Consider the following 15,234-nt stretch of genomic DNA (forward strand, 5'->3'; position numbering starts at 1 on the left):
CAGGCCCTTCGGCCCATCAAGTCCGCGCCGACCAGCGATACCCGCACACTAACACCATCTAACACAAGAGGGACAATTTAACAGTTTTACCAAGCCGATTAGCCGACGAACCTGTACATCTTTCGCGTGTGGGAGTAAACGGATCTCCCGGAGAAAACCCACTCGGGTCAGGGGGAGAACGTACATACTCCATACAGACAGCACCCATAGTCAGGATCGAACCCGGGTCTCTGGCACAGTAATCATAATCATACACTATTAGCCAAGTATGTTTTGCAACATACGGGGAATTTGGTTTGCCGTACAATCATACCAATAAAAAGCAACACAGCACACAAAATACATTGTTACATAAACATCCACCACAGTGACTCCTCCACATTCCTCACTGTGATGGAAGGCCAAAAAAAGTTCAATCTCTTCCCTTCTTTGTCCTCCTGTGGTCGGGGGCCTCGAGGCTTCCGTTGACGGGGTGATCTTGGCTCCCGTAGGCAGCGGTCGAACCCTCCGCACAGTGGCGATCAAGCTCCCGCATCGAGGGGGGTCTCAGCTCCCCCGCGCCGTGCGATCGGACCCCGGGTCGGGGCTGGTCGAACCTCCTGCGACTTTGGAGCTTCTCAGTATCACCCTGTCCCACTTAGGAATCCTGAACGGAAACCTCTGGAGACTTGGGTGCCCCACGCAAGGTTTCCGTGAGGTTGAGGTTGCCGGAGGTTGCAGGTAGTGGAAGCAGGTAGGGAGACTGACAAAAACCTCCGGGAACCGCACGGAAACCTGGGGCAGGGGCGCAAAGTCTCCAGAGGTTTCCGTTCAGGTTTCCTAAGTGGGACACGGGGCATAACGATTGGCTTGTGTACGTTGAGGGTAATTCTATTATTTTCTCCCCTCAGCTGAAAGCTGTGCACGAGCAGCTGGCAGCGTTATCCCAGGCTCCTGTCAGCAAGCCGAAGAAGAAGAAAGAGAAGGAGAAGGAGAAAGAGAAGAAGGAGAAAAAAAAGAAGGAAAAACACAAGGTGAAGGTTGAAGAGGAAAAGAAGGGGAAGTCCTCACAGGGGATGAAGCAAGTGCAGTCCAAGAAGCACGGCAGCAAGAAGCCCAGCAGTGGGAATGCTGCACCCAGGTGCGACACACTATATCGTCTGTAATTGTGGATGCACACACCCATGGGAAGGCTGGAACGTATTTCTGCCTGGCTCCGTGCTTAGGCCCTGTTGCACGACTGTATTTACTGGGCAGCACACTTTGGGAGGGTCTTGGAGAGAGTTAGGGAGAGATTTGGAGAGGTGGCAAGTGGGGGTTAGTGGAGGGAGAGTGATGAGGAAGAACAGAGTGGGAGAATGATGGGGGGGAAAGAGTGGGGGGGGGCAGAGTGATCACATGATAGGAGCAGAATTAGGCCGTTCGGCCCATCAAGTCTACTCCGCCATTCTCTCATGGCTGATCTGTTCTCTCCCTCCTAACCCCATTCTCCTGCCCTCTCCCCAGTGGGAGGATGATGGGGAGACAGAGTGGGAGGATGATGGGGGGGGGTCACGGTGATGGTGGGGAGACAGTGGGAGGATGATGGGGAGGGTCAGAGTGGGAGGATGATGGGGGGACAGAGTGGGAGGAGGGTGACGGGGCAGGGCGGTGACCCGAAGATAGCGCTGTCGCCAGGGTCTACAACGTGAGCTGCATTGACAGCCGTGTACACTGGTGAAGAAGGGCTCACCGATGCAGACCAGCGGCAACAGCGCCTGATTTTAAAGTGACACGACACAAAATGCTGGAGTGTCTCAGCGGACTGCATCAGACTGAGGGAGGGTCTCAATGTCACCCATCCATGCTCTGTAGAGAACCTGACCTGCACTTTGTGTCCTCTTGGTGGGTGAAGAAAGGTTGGCTGGCGCGCCTTGCCAGTTGGGAGTGTGGTTGGAAGCCAGGGCTCCAAACGGCCGGGGAGAGGGTGGGAGCCAGGGATGGGTCGGCAGGTCATTCCATTCACATTCAGTTTATATTTGTTTTATTTAAGTTTCTAGCACCCCATGTGCTTTAGATACACGGGAGGGGTGTCATTAGTGAGGCAGGGGTGTAATGTTTCATTATCAGGTGACCTCTGTTAGTCCAGAAAAACAGATAATCCAGGAAAGACTCTGGAAAATCAGTGCTCAACCTGTACTATTGTTCTTTCCTGGGTCTTTATCCCATGGTTTAATCAACTCTCTGAGTGAAAAATTCCTGCTCTCCAATCAAAGTTAATCCCTGTATTTTTTTTTAATTCCCCTCTTAATATTCCTTGGCACTCAAAACCCTTAACTGTACTAAATGACTAGTTCTTCAAAGTAGCCGGTTGTTTAGTGATTGTGTTGCGTGCACAGCAACTTGGTGCAGCGGTAGAATTGCTGCCTTACAGCGTCAGAGACCCGGATTCCATCCTGATCACGGGCGCGTGTCTGTGTGGAGTCTGTACGTTCTCCCCGTGACCGCATGCGTTTTCAACGAGATCTTCGGTTTCCTCCCGCACTCCAAAAACGTACAAGTTTGTCGGTTCATTGGCTTGGTATAAGTGTAAATTGTCCCTAGTGTGTGTAGGATGGTGTTAGAGTGTGGGGATCGCTGGTCGGTGCAGACTCGGTGGGCCGAAGGGCCTGTTTCAGCGCTGTATCTCTAAACTAAACTAAACCTCACTGGCTTCGGTAACTTGAGAAAGTTGGCCCTAGTGTGTGTAGGATGGTGTATGGGGTGATCACGGGTCAGCGCGGACACGGTGGGCCGAAGGGTCTGTTTCAGCGCTCTATCTCCAACCTAAACCAAAAGCGATTTGTTCTTCAAAGTGGCCGGTTGTTCAGTAAATGTGCTGGGAGAACCTGGGGGCATTGAGGATGAAGCTGCGCTCCTTGACCATGGCCCCATTCCTTCCCTTGTGTCCAGAACCCTGAAGAAGGCAGCGAAGCAGGTGGTTCCAGTCCATGACTCTGAAGAGGAGGAGGAAGCTCAGCCCATGTCGTACGACGAGAAGCGGCAGCTGAGCCTGGACATCAACAAGCTGCCGGGTGAAAAGCTCGGCCGTGTGGTGCACATCATACAGTCCAGGGAGCCCTCTCTCAGGGACTCCAACCCCGACGAGATTGAAATAGACTTTGAAACGTTGAAGCCCACAACTCTGCGGGAGCTGGAGAGATACGTCAAATCTTGTTTGCAAAAAAAGCAGCGGAAACCGTACAGTAAGTGAGAAGATTTGTGGAACCGCAGTGGATTTTGTGTATGTCAACTGTAATAGCATAATAAGTGTATGAATTACATGATCGCATTTCTCATTCATTCTCCTTGCTCCCCAATCCTGTTAAAGTGTCCCTTTTCCATGCAGCTTGCCCCAGTCACCATTTTCCACGTGTCACCTCTCAGTGAGGGCGGCTCATGCTGCATTGATGGCCATCCTGTCCTCATTCCACCATTTTACATACAATGGAGTCATTGCAATGTGATCAAGTCAAGGGAGTGTAGACACCCTCCATCCTCTGCTCCATCCCTGGGCTGACAGGGAACAGATATCTCCCTGCCTTGGCTTACAGGGAACGGACTGCTCACTTCCTTGGCATCTCCCATCCGGTGTGATATGCTGACACTGTCCGATCGTCCACCTGCAAACATAGTGACAGCAAAGAGTGGGCCAAGCAGAGCCTTGGGTTCAAGTTCAAGTTCAAGAGAGTTTATTGTCATGTGTCCCTGATAGGACAATGAAATTCTTGCCTTGCTTCAGCACAACAGAACATAGTGGGTAAACCTGGAGCAAAGGGTTAACACACCTGCTCCGAGGTTTGCACATGTTGTTTCTGTCGCAGTAAATATGCAAGTTGAATGCTGGAGCTGATTCCTGGTGATCATTGTACAAACGCATGGTTTTGCCTGCATAGCGCAAATGGCCCAGATATTTTAAATGTTCCAGATAGTTTCTGTATCTGTGGAGTGCAGTTCATTTGATGGCCACAGGGGACACCAGGTGGTGAAGGGCAGCTGGCCAGGCAGGTGATACACGGTTGGGTTGGTTTGTTATGTTGCCTTGGGCAGCCATTGCTCTATGTTGAGGCTGTAGAGATGGGGGTGTTACAGTGTGTGGGGTGAGTGTCGTAGACCATCGTTGCATAGAGCTGTTGTATGGTAGCAAAGGCAGGGCGGGCTAATCTGCCTCTTAAACGCTTGTCATAGAAACATAGACAATAGGTGCAGGAGTAGGCCATTCGGCCCGTCGAGCCTGCACCGCCATTCAATATGATCATGGCTGATCATCCAACTCAGTATCCTGTACCTGCCTTCCCTCCATACCCCCTGATCCTTTTAGCCACAAGGGCCACATCTAACTCCCTCTTAAATATAGCCAATGAACTGTGGCCTCAACTACCTTCTGTGGCAGAGAATTCCAGAGATTCACCACTCTCTGTGTGAAAAATGTTTTTCTCATCTCGGTCCTAAAAGATTTTCCCCTTATCCTTAAACTGTGTGTGGCCCCTTGTTCTGGACTTCCCCAACATCGGGAACAATCTTCCTGCATCCAGCCTGTCCAACCCCTTAAGAATTTTGTACGTTTCTATAAGATCCCCCCTCAATCTTCTAAATTCTAGTGAGTACAAGCCGAGTCCATCCAGTCTTTCTTCATATGAAAGTCCTGATGCTTTATCGATGCTTTGCATCCAGTTTTAAGGAATGTGGAGGCTCTAGATTGCTAATTTATCGAGGACCAAATAATAATAATAATAATAATAATCTTATTTATATAGCACATTTTCAGTCAACTTGCATTGACCCCAAAGTGCTTCACATAATTACATTACATTACACACAGGCAAAGGTGGGTGAAGTGTCTTGCCCCAAGGACACAACGACAGTATGCACTCCAAGCGGGATTCGAACCGGCTACCTTCTGGTTGCCAGCCGAACACTTAGCCCATTGTGCCATCTGTCGTCCCAAATGCACCCTCACACTCTTCTTGCAAGCGTCCCATATATTACTGATGAGCAGGTGTGGATCATCACTCATGACCAGCTTGCCTCGTCACTATGCAATTTCTATGGACTATTTTCTCTCGTGTCCTGACCCCAGGATGAGGAAAGAGCACTTTGGACTTAAAAGTGTTCCTTGCTCTCAGCCCTGTGGCCTCCTCTGAAACCACGGTGATTCTTCTATCTGACACCTAGTGAATGGACATCATTCTAGAGTCAGATGAATTAAGGAGTTCCACAGGTTGCAGCATTGACGTCCCAGTTCTAATCACAACAAAATAATGTGAGTTTAAATCCCTCTGCGGCTATTTAAATTCAGTTAAAAACGAAAAAATAAAAAAGGTCTTGGTAAACGTGCGACTGTAGATAATCCAAAAATAAAAGTGGGTTCTTTATTACTCGTTACGTTGAGAAGTTCGAGGAACAGGATTAGGCCATTTGGTCCATCAGGTCACCCTTAACCCCTGACACCCTTGCTAATCAAGAAGAAATTAAGGACATTGATTAAGGCGAAGAATCTGTACCCCGTGCCAATTCCTGATCTGTGTGTGACTCCAGAACTTGCACTTAAATGCTTCAATCATGACTGCTGTCAGAAGTCCCTTAGCAGGATGCACAGTAGTCTCAAACTGCACGAATGCCACCGCGCCTGTCCCCTCGATTTCCAGGGCAACAGGAAGACCAGCCTTGCCCCCAGTTCGCACAACTCGAGGGTGATGGTAGAACAAACGATACAATTGTCTGATGTTGAAAAATCTTGGAGAATTCATTTGTTGCTGGTCCGTCTGGTGGCTGCCGGTGAACCATGTACTGTGATACCGGGGTCCTTTCTCTTTGCTGCAGCCTTCAGTGTATTCTCAGCTGTGCAACGGTACAGCGATAGCCTGTGTATCGCACACATGTCATTTTACAGTGGTGTCGGACGGAAGTGCAGATGCTGGTTTACACCGAAGATAGACACAAAATGCTGGAGTAAGTCTGTAACAGCGGTCTGAAGTAGGGTCTCGACCCGAAACGCCACCCATGCCTTCTCTTCAGAGATGCTGCCTATTTACTCCACCATTACTGGAGTTACCCCAGCATTTTGTGTCAATCTAATTTTACAATGGCCTGTCCATTTATGACAGGCGTGCAGTGTTACATTGAGGTCCACGCGTGTAACATTAGATTGGATTAGACTTTAGATTTTAGAATCAAATCTAATCTAATCTAATCTAAGGTCCACGTGTGTAACGCTACATAGCTTTGTATTAGCTCGTGGTAGTAAGATATCAGCCCAAGTGCCTTTGCACCTGGATCGGCTTATAATCTGTTTTGTTTTCTCACCTAAAAGATCCTTTATCTTTGTTTCAACCACAAATTTGCAGACAATTCCCCCGAAACGTTCATTGGTAGAGATGGTGAGGAACAGCAACACCGATCCCTGTGGGACTCCACTAGTAGCCGGCCCCCATTACCAGGTATACACCGTGATCCGGGTTAACAACCTCCATCAAACCAGTCAATTCCTCCAAGAGAAATTTAGTCCGTTTGCTAAGATTTAACCTTTTCTCCTCCAGATATCAGTTTGACCTCGAGTAACCTTTTATCAGTTCATGGGGAGTGGAGAATCATTCCTTTTAGTTGGTTTCCCAGTTCTGATTTTCTGCATATTAGGTCTGAATATTAGGTTTTTAGTTTCAGGGAGACAGCACGGGAGAATGCCCTACAGCTCACCGAGCCCTCGCTGGCCATCGATCCACCCGTTCACACTAGTTCTATGCTACCCCACTTCCTCATCCGCTCTCTGCACGCGTGGGGCAATTTGACAGAGGCCAATTAAACGACAAAACCCCACAGTTTTGGCACGCGGGAGGAAACCAGAGCGCCCAGAGGAAGCCCACGCGGACATATGGAGAACGTACAAGTCCCACACAGTGGTCAGGATGGAACCTGGGTCTCTGACTCTGTGAGGCAGCAACTCCAGCAGCTGTGCCTCTGTGCCGCCCTCATCAATCTGTCTCCACAGTTAGTCTTAGCCTTCTGCTCGACTTTCTCTCATTCAGGGAACAATCCCACAAAACACATGAAACTGCTTAAGTACCCGATTCTTTAAATGGTCTCAGAGAAATGACACTTGTAATTCAGACTATACTCCTTATTAAATACCACAGGAGTACCAACCATGGGAGGTGTCATGGTCGAGGCGTTAAACTGAGGCCCTCTGCCAACAAAGTTGGGTGTGAAAGGTTCCATTCAACTATTCTGATGAAATAGGAAACATTGAGTGTCCTGGCCAATATTAATCACTCTGATAAAACTGAAAATTAAATTTCAGCTTGTTATCACATTGTGGTCCTTAGGGTTTTACTGTTCAAATTGGCGACTTTATTTCTTAGATGTACGATAAACAGTGGGTGTAAAGGACTTGGGGGCATCCTGTGGCCATGAGAGAGGTTGTGCATATACTACTCTCTGTCTTTGTCATCTATTCTACTGGGTACCCAGTGCGGTTTGTTTAAAATGAATGGAAGGAAGAAAGTCAATTCATGGTGGCTTCATCGGATCTGGAGCTGGAAATTTGCTCTAGTTGCCATTGCAGCTGAACCTGAGAGTTTGAAGCATGAGCAGGTGCCGTGGTTTAGTACCGCCAATATCTTCCAGCCCTGGGGAGAATGGCCTTAACAGATCAGAACAGGGGGTAGCACCCAAAGTACGCTCCTGGTGAGAAACATCATCAGAGGTTTGTTCAAGAACTATTCATCTGTCATGCTTTACATTCCTGTCGGTGTCCGTCCGATTTTCCATAAAAGTGTGGCTTTTAATCCATTGCACACATATAATTTCATTCATCCATTTCATGCAGTTCTTCTTCACAATCCTTCCTTCGTCAACAGGCATTAAGTCAGTGGGGTAAGAATTCAAGGGGCATTGATTCACTGGACTAAAAGTTCCGGTGAGCACTCTTGGTATTTCCCCTCTTTGACAGCGCAGCATTTTCATGGATTCACACGTCTGACATCGTGACGTGCTCTCGATGCTGCCTCATCAGTGATAGGAGCAGAATTAGGCCATTCGGCCCATCAAGTCTACTCCGCCATTCAATCATGGCTGATCTATCTTTCCCTCTCAACCCAATTCTCCTGCCTTCTCCGCTTAACCCCTGACACCTGCACTAATCAAGAATCTATCAATCTCAATCTTAAAAAATATCCATTGACTTGGCATCCACAGCCGTCTGTGGCAATGAATTCCACAGATTCACCACCCTCAGACTAAAGATATTTCTCCTCATCTTATTCCTAAAGGAACGTCCTTTTATTCTGAGGCTGTGGCCTCTGGTCCTAGACTCTCCCACTAGTGGAAACATCCTCTCCACATCCACTCTATCCAGGCCTTTCACTGTTTGGTAAGTTTCAATGGGGGTTCTAAACTCCAGCAAGTACTTGCCCAGTGCCATCTAGCGCTCATCGTATGTTAACCCAATCATCCCTGGAGAGTTTTGCATTCTGATGCTACAGCGTCAGAAAGTCAGTACAACCCCCAGCGCCAACCCAACCTGCTCCACACCCCATCTCGGCATTGACATTGTTTACCTGGATTAAGAGCTGAAGTGCGTGAAATGGTCTCAGTCCCACCACCCTTCACTAAGATGCAGAGAGTGGCGTGGTGGAACTGAGTGGATTATGCGGGCTCTCCCAGTTAATTTTGGTTTGTTCCTCCTGCTGTACAATCTGCTTGTTTGTAACAATTGGCCGTTGTGATTCAGCTGCGCCGTCAAAGAAGAGCACGGGGAAGTCGAAGGAGGAGCTGGCTCTGGAGAAAAAGAAGGAGCTGGAGAAACGATTGCAGGACATGAGTGGACAATTTAACCACAGCAAGAAACTCAACAAAAAAGGTAAACGGTTCATTTTGCAACTGGAGGGAGGCGCGGACATTAGTCCGTGGCAGCGACCTCAGCGTTTGGGCTTGTTAACAAAGCATATAGAAACATAGAAACATAGAAATTAGGTGCAGGAGTAGGCCATTCGGCCCTTTGAGCCTACACCGCCATTCAATATGATCATGGCTGATCATCCAACTCAGTATCCCGTACCTGCCTTCTCTCCATACCCCCTGATCCCCTTAGCCACAAGGGCCACATCTAACTCCCTCTTAAATATAGCCAATGAACTGGCCTCAACTACCCTCTGTGGCAGAGAGTTCCAGAGATTCACCACTCTCTGCGTGAAAAAAGTTCTTCTCATCTCGGTTTTAAAGGATTTCCCCTTGATCCTTAAGCTGTGACCCCTTGTCCTGGACTTCCCTAACATCGGGAACAATCTTCCTGCATCTAGCCTGTCCAACCCCTTAAGAATTTTGTAAGTTTCTATAAGATCCCCTCTCAATCTTCTAAATTCTAGAGAGTATAAACCAAGTAATATGGAACATGAACAGAACAGGCTAGCGTGGCTGAAAGGCCTTGGTCAAGATGGGGCTAATTTTGGGCCCCATATCTGAGGATGGATGTGCTGGCACTGGAGAGGGTCCAGAGGAGGTTCACGAGAATGATCCCAGGAGTGAGTGGGTTAACTTAGCATGAGCGTTTGACATCTACCAGCTGGAGTTTAGAAGGATAAGTGGGGGGACCTCACTGAAACTTACCGAATAGTGAAAGGGCCTGGATAGAGTGAATGTGGAGAGGATGTTTCCACTAGTGGGAGAGTCCATAACCAGAGGTTGTATCCTCAGAATAAAAGGACGTTCATTTAGGAAGGAGACGAGGAGGAATTTCTTTAGTCAGAGGGTGGTGAATCTGTGGAATTTGTTGCCAGAGAAAGCTGTGGAGGCCAAGTCAGTGGATATTTTTACGGCAGAGATAGATAGATTCTTGATTAGTACGGGTGTCAGGGGTTATGGGGAGAAGGCAGGAGAATGGGGTTAGGATGGAGAGATAGATCAGCCATGATTGAATGGCGGGGTAGGCTCGATGGGCCGAATGGCCTAATTCTGCTCCTATGACTTATGACCTGTTCACTCGCCGACCTGTCGGGGGACGAATGGTCAAATTTAGGCTAGAACGTGGAACATTGAAAAGCACAGAGGAGGAAAAATCCCTTTGGCTCACAATGCCTGTGGTGAACATAACGCTAAGATAAACAAACCCTCTTCTGCCCACATGAGATGCATATCCTTCCTTTTCGATAGATTGATGTGCCTTTCTAAAAGCATTTTCAGGTCATAGGTGATAGCAACAGAATTAGGCCATTGGGCCCATCAAGTCTACTCTGCCATTCAATCATGGCTGATGTATCTCTCGCTCCTAATCCCATTCCCCTGCCTTCTCTCCATAACCCCTGACACCCGTACTAATCAAAACGAATTAAACCCTCTCAGCCTATCTGTGTCTACTAGTGTCTCTGGCAGTACATTCTAGGCACCCAGCACTCTATAGAAAAAAATACTTATCTCTGTTACATTTTCCCTTCTCAGCTCAAACCTGTACCCTCCAGTTTTTGACATTTCCAACCTGGGGGAAAGAGGTTCAATCTACCCTATCTCTGCCTCTCATCGTTTTATATACTTCTATCAGGTTCCCCCTCAGCCTCCACCATTCCCGAAAAAACAATTCAAGGTGGTCCATCCTCCAGTAACCCCTAATCCATCTTCTGTACTCGATATAGTGTGGAAGCATGCCCTTCCACCCAACTTGCCCATGCTGATCAACATGCCACATCTACACTAGTCCCACCTGTCTGTCTTTGGCCCATATCCTTCTAAATCTAATGTGTAGGGAGGAACCGCAGATGCTGGTTTACACCGAAGATAGACACAAATAGCTGGAGTAGCTCAGCGGGACGGGCAGCATCTTTGGAGAGAAGGAATGGGTGACGTTTCGGGTGGGGACACTTCTTCAGAAGTCTGAATTCTGCCTAATTCTGCCCCGTGAACTTACGAACGTCTTTGGGATGTGGGAGGTGGCCGGGGCACCCGGAGAGAACCCACGCGGTCACAGGAAGAACGTGCAAGCTCCACACCGAAGTCAGGATCGAACTTGGGTCTGTGGTACTTTGGGGCAGCTGCTCTCCCAGCTTCATCACTGCCGCTCTGAATTACATGTTGTCGATTTCTACACTAACATTCGGGTGTTCTCTTTCCCCCCCCCCTACAGCGGATAAATCAGACTCCGGGCAAGGAGGGGGCCCTTCTCGTCTCAGTGGCAGCAGCAGTTCCTCCTCCGATTCGGGCAGCAGCAGCTCCAGCGGTTCCAGCTCCTCAGACACCAGTGAATCCGAATAGCTCTGGTCTGGTCTGGTCTGCTCTTGCCTTGCAACCTGGATGCTGGATGTACAGTTTAGGCACAGAGGACTTGCCCTGCTGCCGGCCTGCACAACCTGAACCATACCTCAGCAGATTCGAAGGCTGTGCTCTATATATTTTAATGGCTGAACTTGCTGCAAGGGGACCCTGACAAGCACATTCCATCGATGATCATTGACCCAGCACACGACCCAATGAGTGCGAGTGGATGAGAGTGTTGCTGCAACTGAGTCGTTGGCTTGAGCGCAGCTTTTGACTGCGTGGGTGCAGGCTGTACGGCGTGCGTGTGTATGTATGTGCGTGTGTATGCATGTATGTATGTATATGCGTGTGTATGTATGTATGTGCGTGTGTATGTGTGTGCGTGTGCATCAACCTAATTTATTGACGTCAGACAAACAAATCAATTTGGGACCAATGGAAGAAGATATCAAGCGTCGGATTCCATTGCGTGGGTGGCCGATGGCCTGTGAGATTCTTCACCTTTATATTCAGGCAACACACCGGCCGGTGCTTAGTCACTTTGGGTGCTCGATTCAATCTGTACTTTTTCTTAAAGAGACTTTTGTCGTTTAATTCAGGAGGGAGGGATGGGGGACGGGGGGGGGGGGGAGGGGGAGGGGGAGGGGGGGGGGGGGGGGGGAAAGTGTACAGCGGGGAGTGTTAAAAAGTTAGGGATCAGGGTTTTTAAAAAAAACAACAATAATTTCAGGTTTTACCTCTTTGGGAAATAATTAGGGAAGGCGACGAGAGTGTTTAAAGATCAAAAGATTTGAAAATCATGGCTGTGTTTTTGTCCTTTGTGGGTTTTCTGAGTGTGTCTTGTAATCGGGTATTTTTTTTAATTTTTACTTCGAATATTTTATTCTCTTAAGCAGGAAAGAGCTTTGAAGCTCAACAATCCTGATGACAGGCTGATGCCCATGGATAGGACTGATTCTGATTGAGCTGCTCTGTCCCTTGGTTAATGACTTCTTGCTCTCCCCCTCCCTCCCTCCCCCCCCCCCCCCTCCCCCCCCCCTCCCCGCACCTCTCCTCCCCCCCCCCCCCCCCCCTCTTGCCCCCCCCCCCCCCCCCCCCCCCCCCCCCCCCCCCCCCCCCCCCCCTCCACCCCCTCCCTCTCCCCTGCACCCTCCCTCCCTCTCCCCCGCCCCCTCCCTTTCTCCCCCATCCGTCATTCTCCCTTTCCCCTTTCTCCCCCCCCCCTCCCCCCACCCCCACCTCTCCACCCCCCCCCCCCCCACCCCCCCACCCTCTCTCCCCCCCCCCCCTCTCTCCCCCCCCCCCCTCCCCCACACTACCCCCCTCTTCCCCCCATCTCTCTCCCCTACCCCCTCGCTCACCCACCCCCCCCCCCACCATCATCCCCCACACCCCCACTCTCTCTCCCCCCCCCCCTCTCCCCGCCCCCCCCCCCCCCCCTCTCTCCCCCCCCCCCACCCCCTCTCCCCCCCCCCCACCTTGCCTATCTCTGTTACAAATTACTTCTGTTGTTACTAATTGCAACCACTGGCGATTATTTAACGACTGCTTGCTGCGATTTTACATAATAACCCGTCTCACCAAATTTCTTGATCAACTATTGGTTTATTTCTGTTAGTGCATGCCCTGTACCTCCGAGCTTTTTACTCATTCTCCCGATTTTTTAGAGGTCCAATGCCTGGTCCTGGATTTTGGACATAAACTTAATCATCGCACCAATCCCCCCCCCCCCGGTTTGGGTTTTGAAATATTTTATTTTCCCTTGGAAACTTGCCTTTTTATGTATTGTGCATGCAGGTTTACAGCGACACCTAATATTTTTAATGCTGTTTACAGTTATAATTTTAAATTCTGTTGATAGAACATGTTGATGTAGTGATTGCTTATTGTATAAAGCAATGTGTCAGTACTGCCTGCTCAACAGAAACCATCTACTCAAGTATCGTGAGACCTCTTATTCTTTTGTTTCTTTGTCTACACGTTCAGAGGAGGGAATAATGTGGGTCCCATTTTTGCAGGGTTCAGAGTTTTCATAATAAATTCCAAAAGTGTTTACAGATGTTTTTTAGATTGTTCCTCTTTTGTTTACTCTCTGCCCTCATCTGTTCTCTTTCGCAGTCTCCAATCATTAGTTTACTTCAGAGACACAGATTGGAAACAGGGTCCTTGGGGCTACCTGAGTCCACGCCCACCACCATACACCAGTTCGATGTCATTCCAATTTTACATCCTACACACTAGTGGTAATTTACAGAAGCTATTTCTACCCGCAAACTTGCACTTCTTAATTATGTTGGAGGAAACCACAGCAACTGGCAAAAACCATTCACAGTGGCAGGGAGAATGTACAGACAGCACCCGTAGTCAGGATCGAATCCTGGTCTCTGGCACCATGAGGCAGCAACAGATCTACCACTGCGCTACTGTGCCTTCCGCCAATCTGTTATAACTCTGGCACTTCTTGCCCTCGAACCTGCATCTTTCCTGCAGTAGCTCGTCAATTGTCACTAAAACATTTGTGCAGGAAGGAACTGCAGAAGCTGGTTCGTACTGAAGGTGCTGGAGTAATTCAGCGGGTCAGGCAGCATCTCTGGAGTTAAAGGACAGACGATATTCTGGGTCAGGACCCTTCATCAGTGATGCTGCCAGACCCATTGAGTTACTCCAGCACTTTGTGTCTATCTTCGACAAAAACTTTAGTATTTGTTTAAAAAAAAAGTCTGAACTTCCTCAAATGATGTGGACTCATCCTCATTGATCACTATTACACCCAGAAAACATGCTCACTTCTCCCTCCCTTCCTCACTGAGATCCCACTTCTCCTGCCCTGTTGTGTGTGTGTGCTCTGAATCAAACCTAATAATCTTCCATGGTTTCCCCATTCTCCTATCTTCACTGTCTCTGGCCCCAACTCCAACCGAGTTTAATGCTGGGATAAAGTTGAATGAGGAACATTATGTCTCGTGCTCCCTCAACATATATTAATGTGGCAATCTTGTATTAGCTGTGGGTCACAACATGAGGAACTGAAGGCTTATGTCTGACTCCATCCACCTTTTAAAACATGTGGAACGGGAGTTTCCCCCGAGTTGTGAAAAGTTTGTGTTTCAGAAATCCTCAAAAAAAGAATGAGCTGAAAAGAAAAGAGCAAAATTGTGTCGAGAGAGAGAGCATATGATACATGGGAATCAGACTGTTTGTTGGAGGTTCAGGTGGGACAGAAATAAAAAGAGGCAGAGAGAAGCCATGGGAAAAAGTCTGGCAGCAACCACAAAGTGGAATATAAAAATATTCTAAAAGCATGGATGTTTTCTGGGAACTTCATTGTTTATAATATATTTTAGACGTGTATGTTGATGGTATGATTAGTGGTGACCGATTTCTGCTGAGTGGTTAGCACGTGACCAAAAGCTTTTCACTGTACCTCGGTACACGTGACAATAAACTAGACTGAAACCAAAAGTTTGCGGACAACTAAATCGATCAGTTTAGAGATATGGTGCAAACAGGCCCTTCGGCCCATCGAGTCCATGCCGACCAACGCTAATTCGATACTAAACACCACGGACAGTTTACAGAAGCCAATTAATCTCCAAACCTGCAGGACTTTGGAGTGTGGGAGGAAAACAGAGCACCTGGGGAAACCCACTTGGTCACAGGGAGTACGTGCAAACTCCGTACAGACAGCACCCACAGTCAGGATCTAACCCAGGGTCTCTACCGCTGCGCCACCGTGCATTAGTAGATTTGGAGAGAGTGAAGAATATTGTCCAGGGGTTCTGCAGGCCATGGATAGCTGGAAAGATTGGTGTAGTGGTGGTAGATGGAAGTTAATAGACAATAGGTGCAGGAGCAGGGCATTTGCCCCTTCGAGCCAGCACCACCATTCAGTGTGATCATGGCTGATCATCTCCAATCAGTACCCCATTCCTGCCTTCTCCCCATATCCACTGACTCCACTATTTTTAAGGGCCCTGTCTAGCTCTCTCTTGAAAT

The 15,234-nt window shown here is 48.6% G+C and overlaps 1 protein-coding gene across 2 annotated transcripts in view; it reads left to right on the plus strand.

The window, feature by feature from the left end:
- Window positions 1-11,812, plus strand: part of LOC129712109 (bromodomain-containing protein 3-like) — a 42,239-nt gene extending 30,427 nt beyond the window's left edge. Inside the window, exons 9-13 of one of the 2 annotated variants that reach the window (XM_055660310.1) lie at window positions 891-1,120; window positions 2,911-3,203; window positions 6,345-6,437; window positions 8,726-8,854; window positions 11,108-11,812. In XM_055660310.1, the coding sequence (XP_055516285.1) occupies window positions 891-1,120; window positions 2,911-3,203; window positions 6,345-6,437; window positions 8,726-8,854; window positions 11,108-11,235 (873 nt within the window). In that variant the 3' untranslated portion in view covers window positions 11,236-11,812. The remainder of the gene's footprint in view (window positions 1-890; window positions 1,121-2,910; window positions 3,204-6,344; window positions 6,438-8,725; window positions 8,855-11,107) is intronic. The other variant, XM_055660311.1, reaches the window with a different exon arrangement.
- The last annotated feature ends 3,422 nt before the right edge of the window (window positions 11,813-15,234 follow it).

This window comes from Leucoraja erinacea, chromosome 31, assembly GCF_028641065.1.
Source record: "Leucoraja erinacea ecotype New England chromosome 31, Leri_hhj_1, whole genome shotgun sequence".
NCBI classification, from domain to species: Eukaryota; Metazoa; Chordata; class Chondrichthyes; order Rajiformes; family Rajidae; genus Leucoraja; species Leucoraja erinaceus.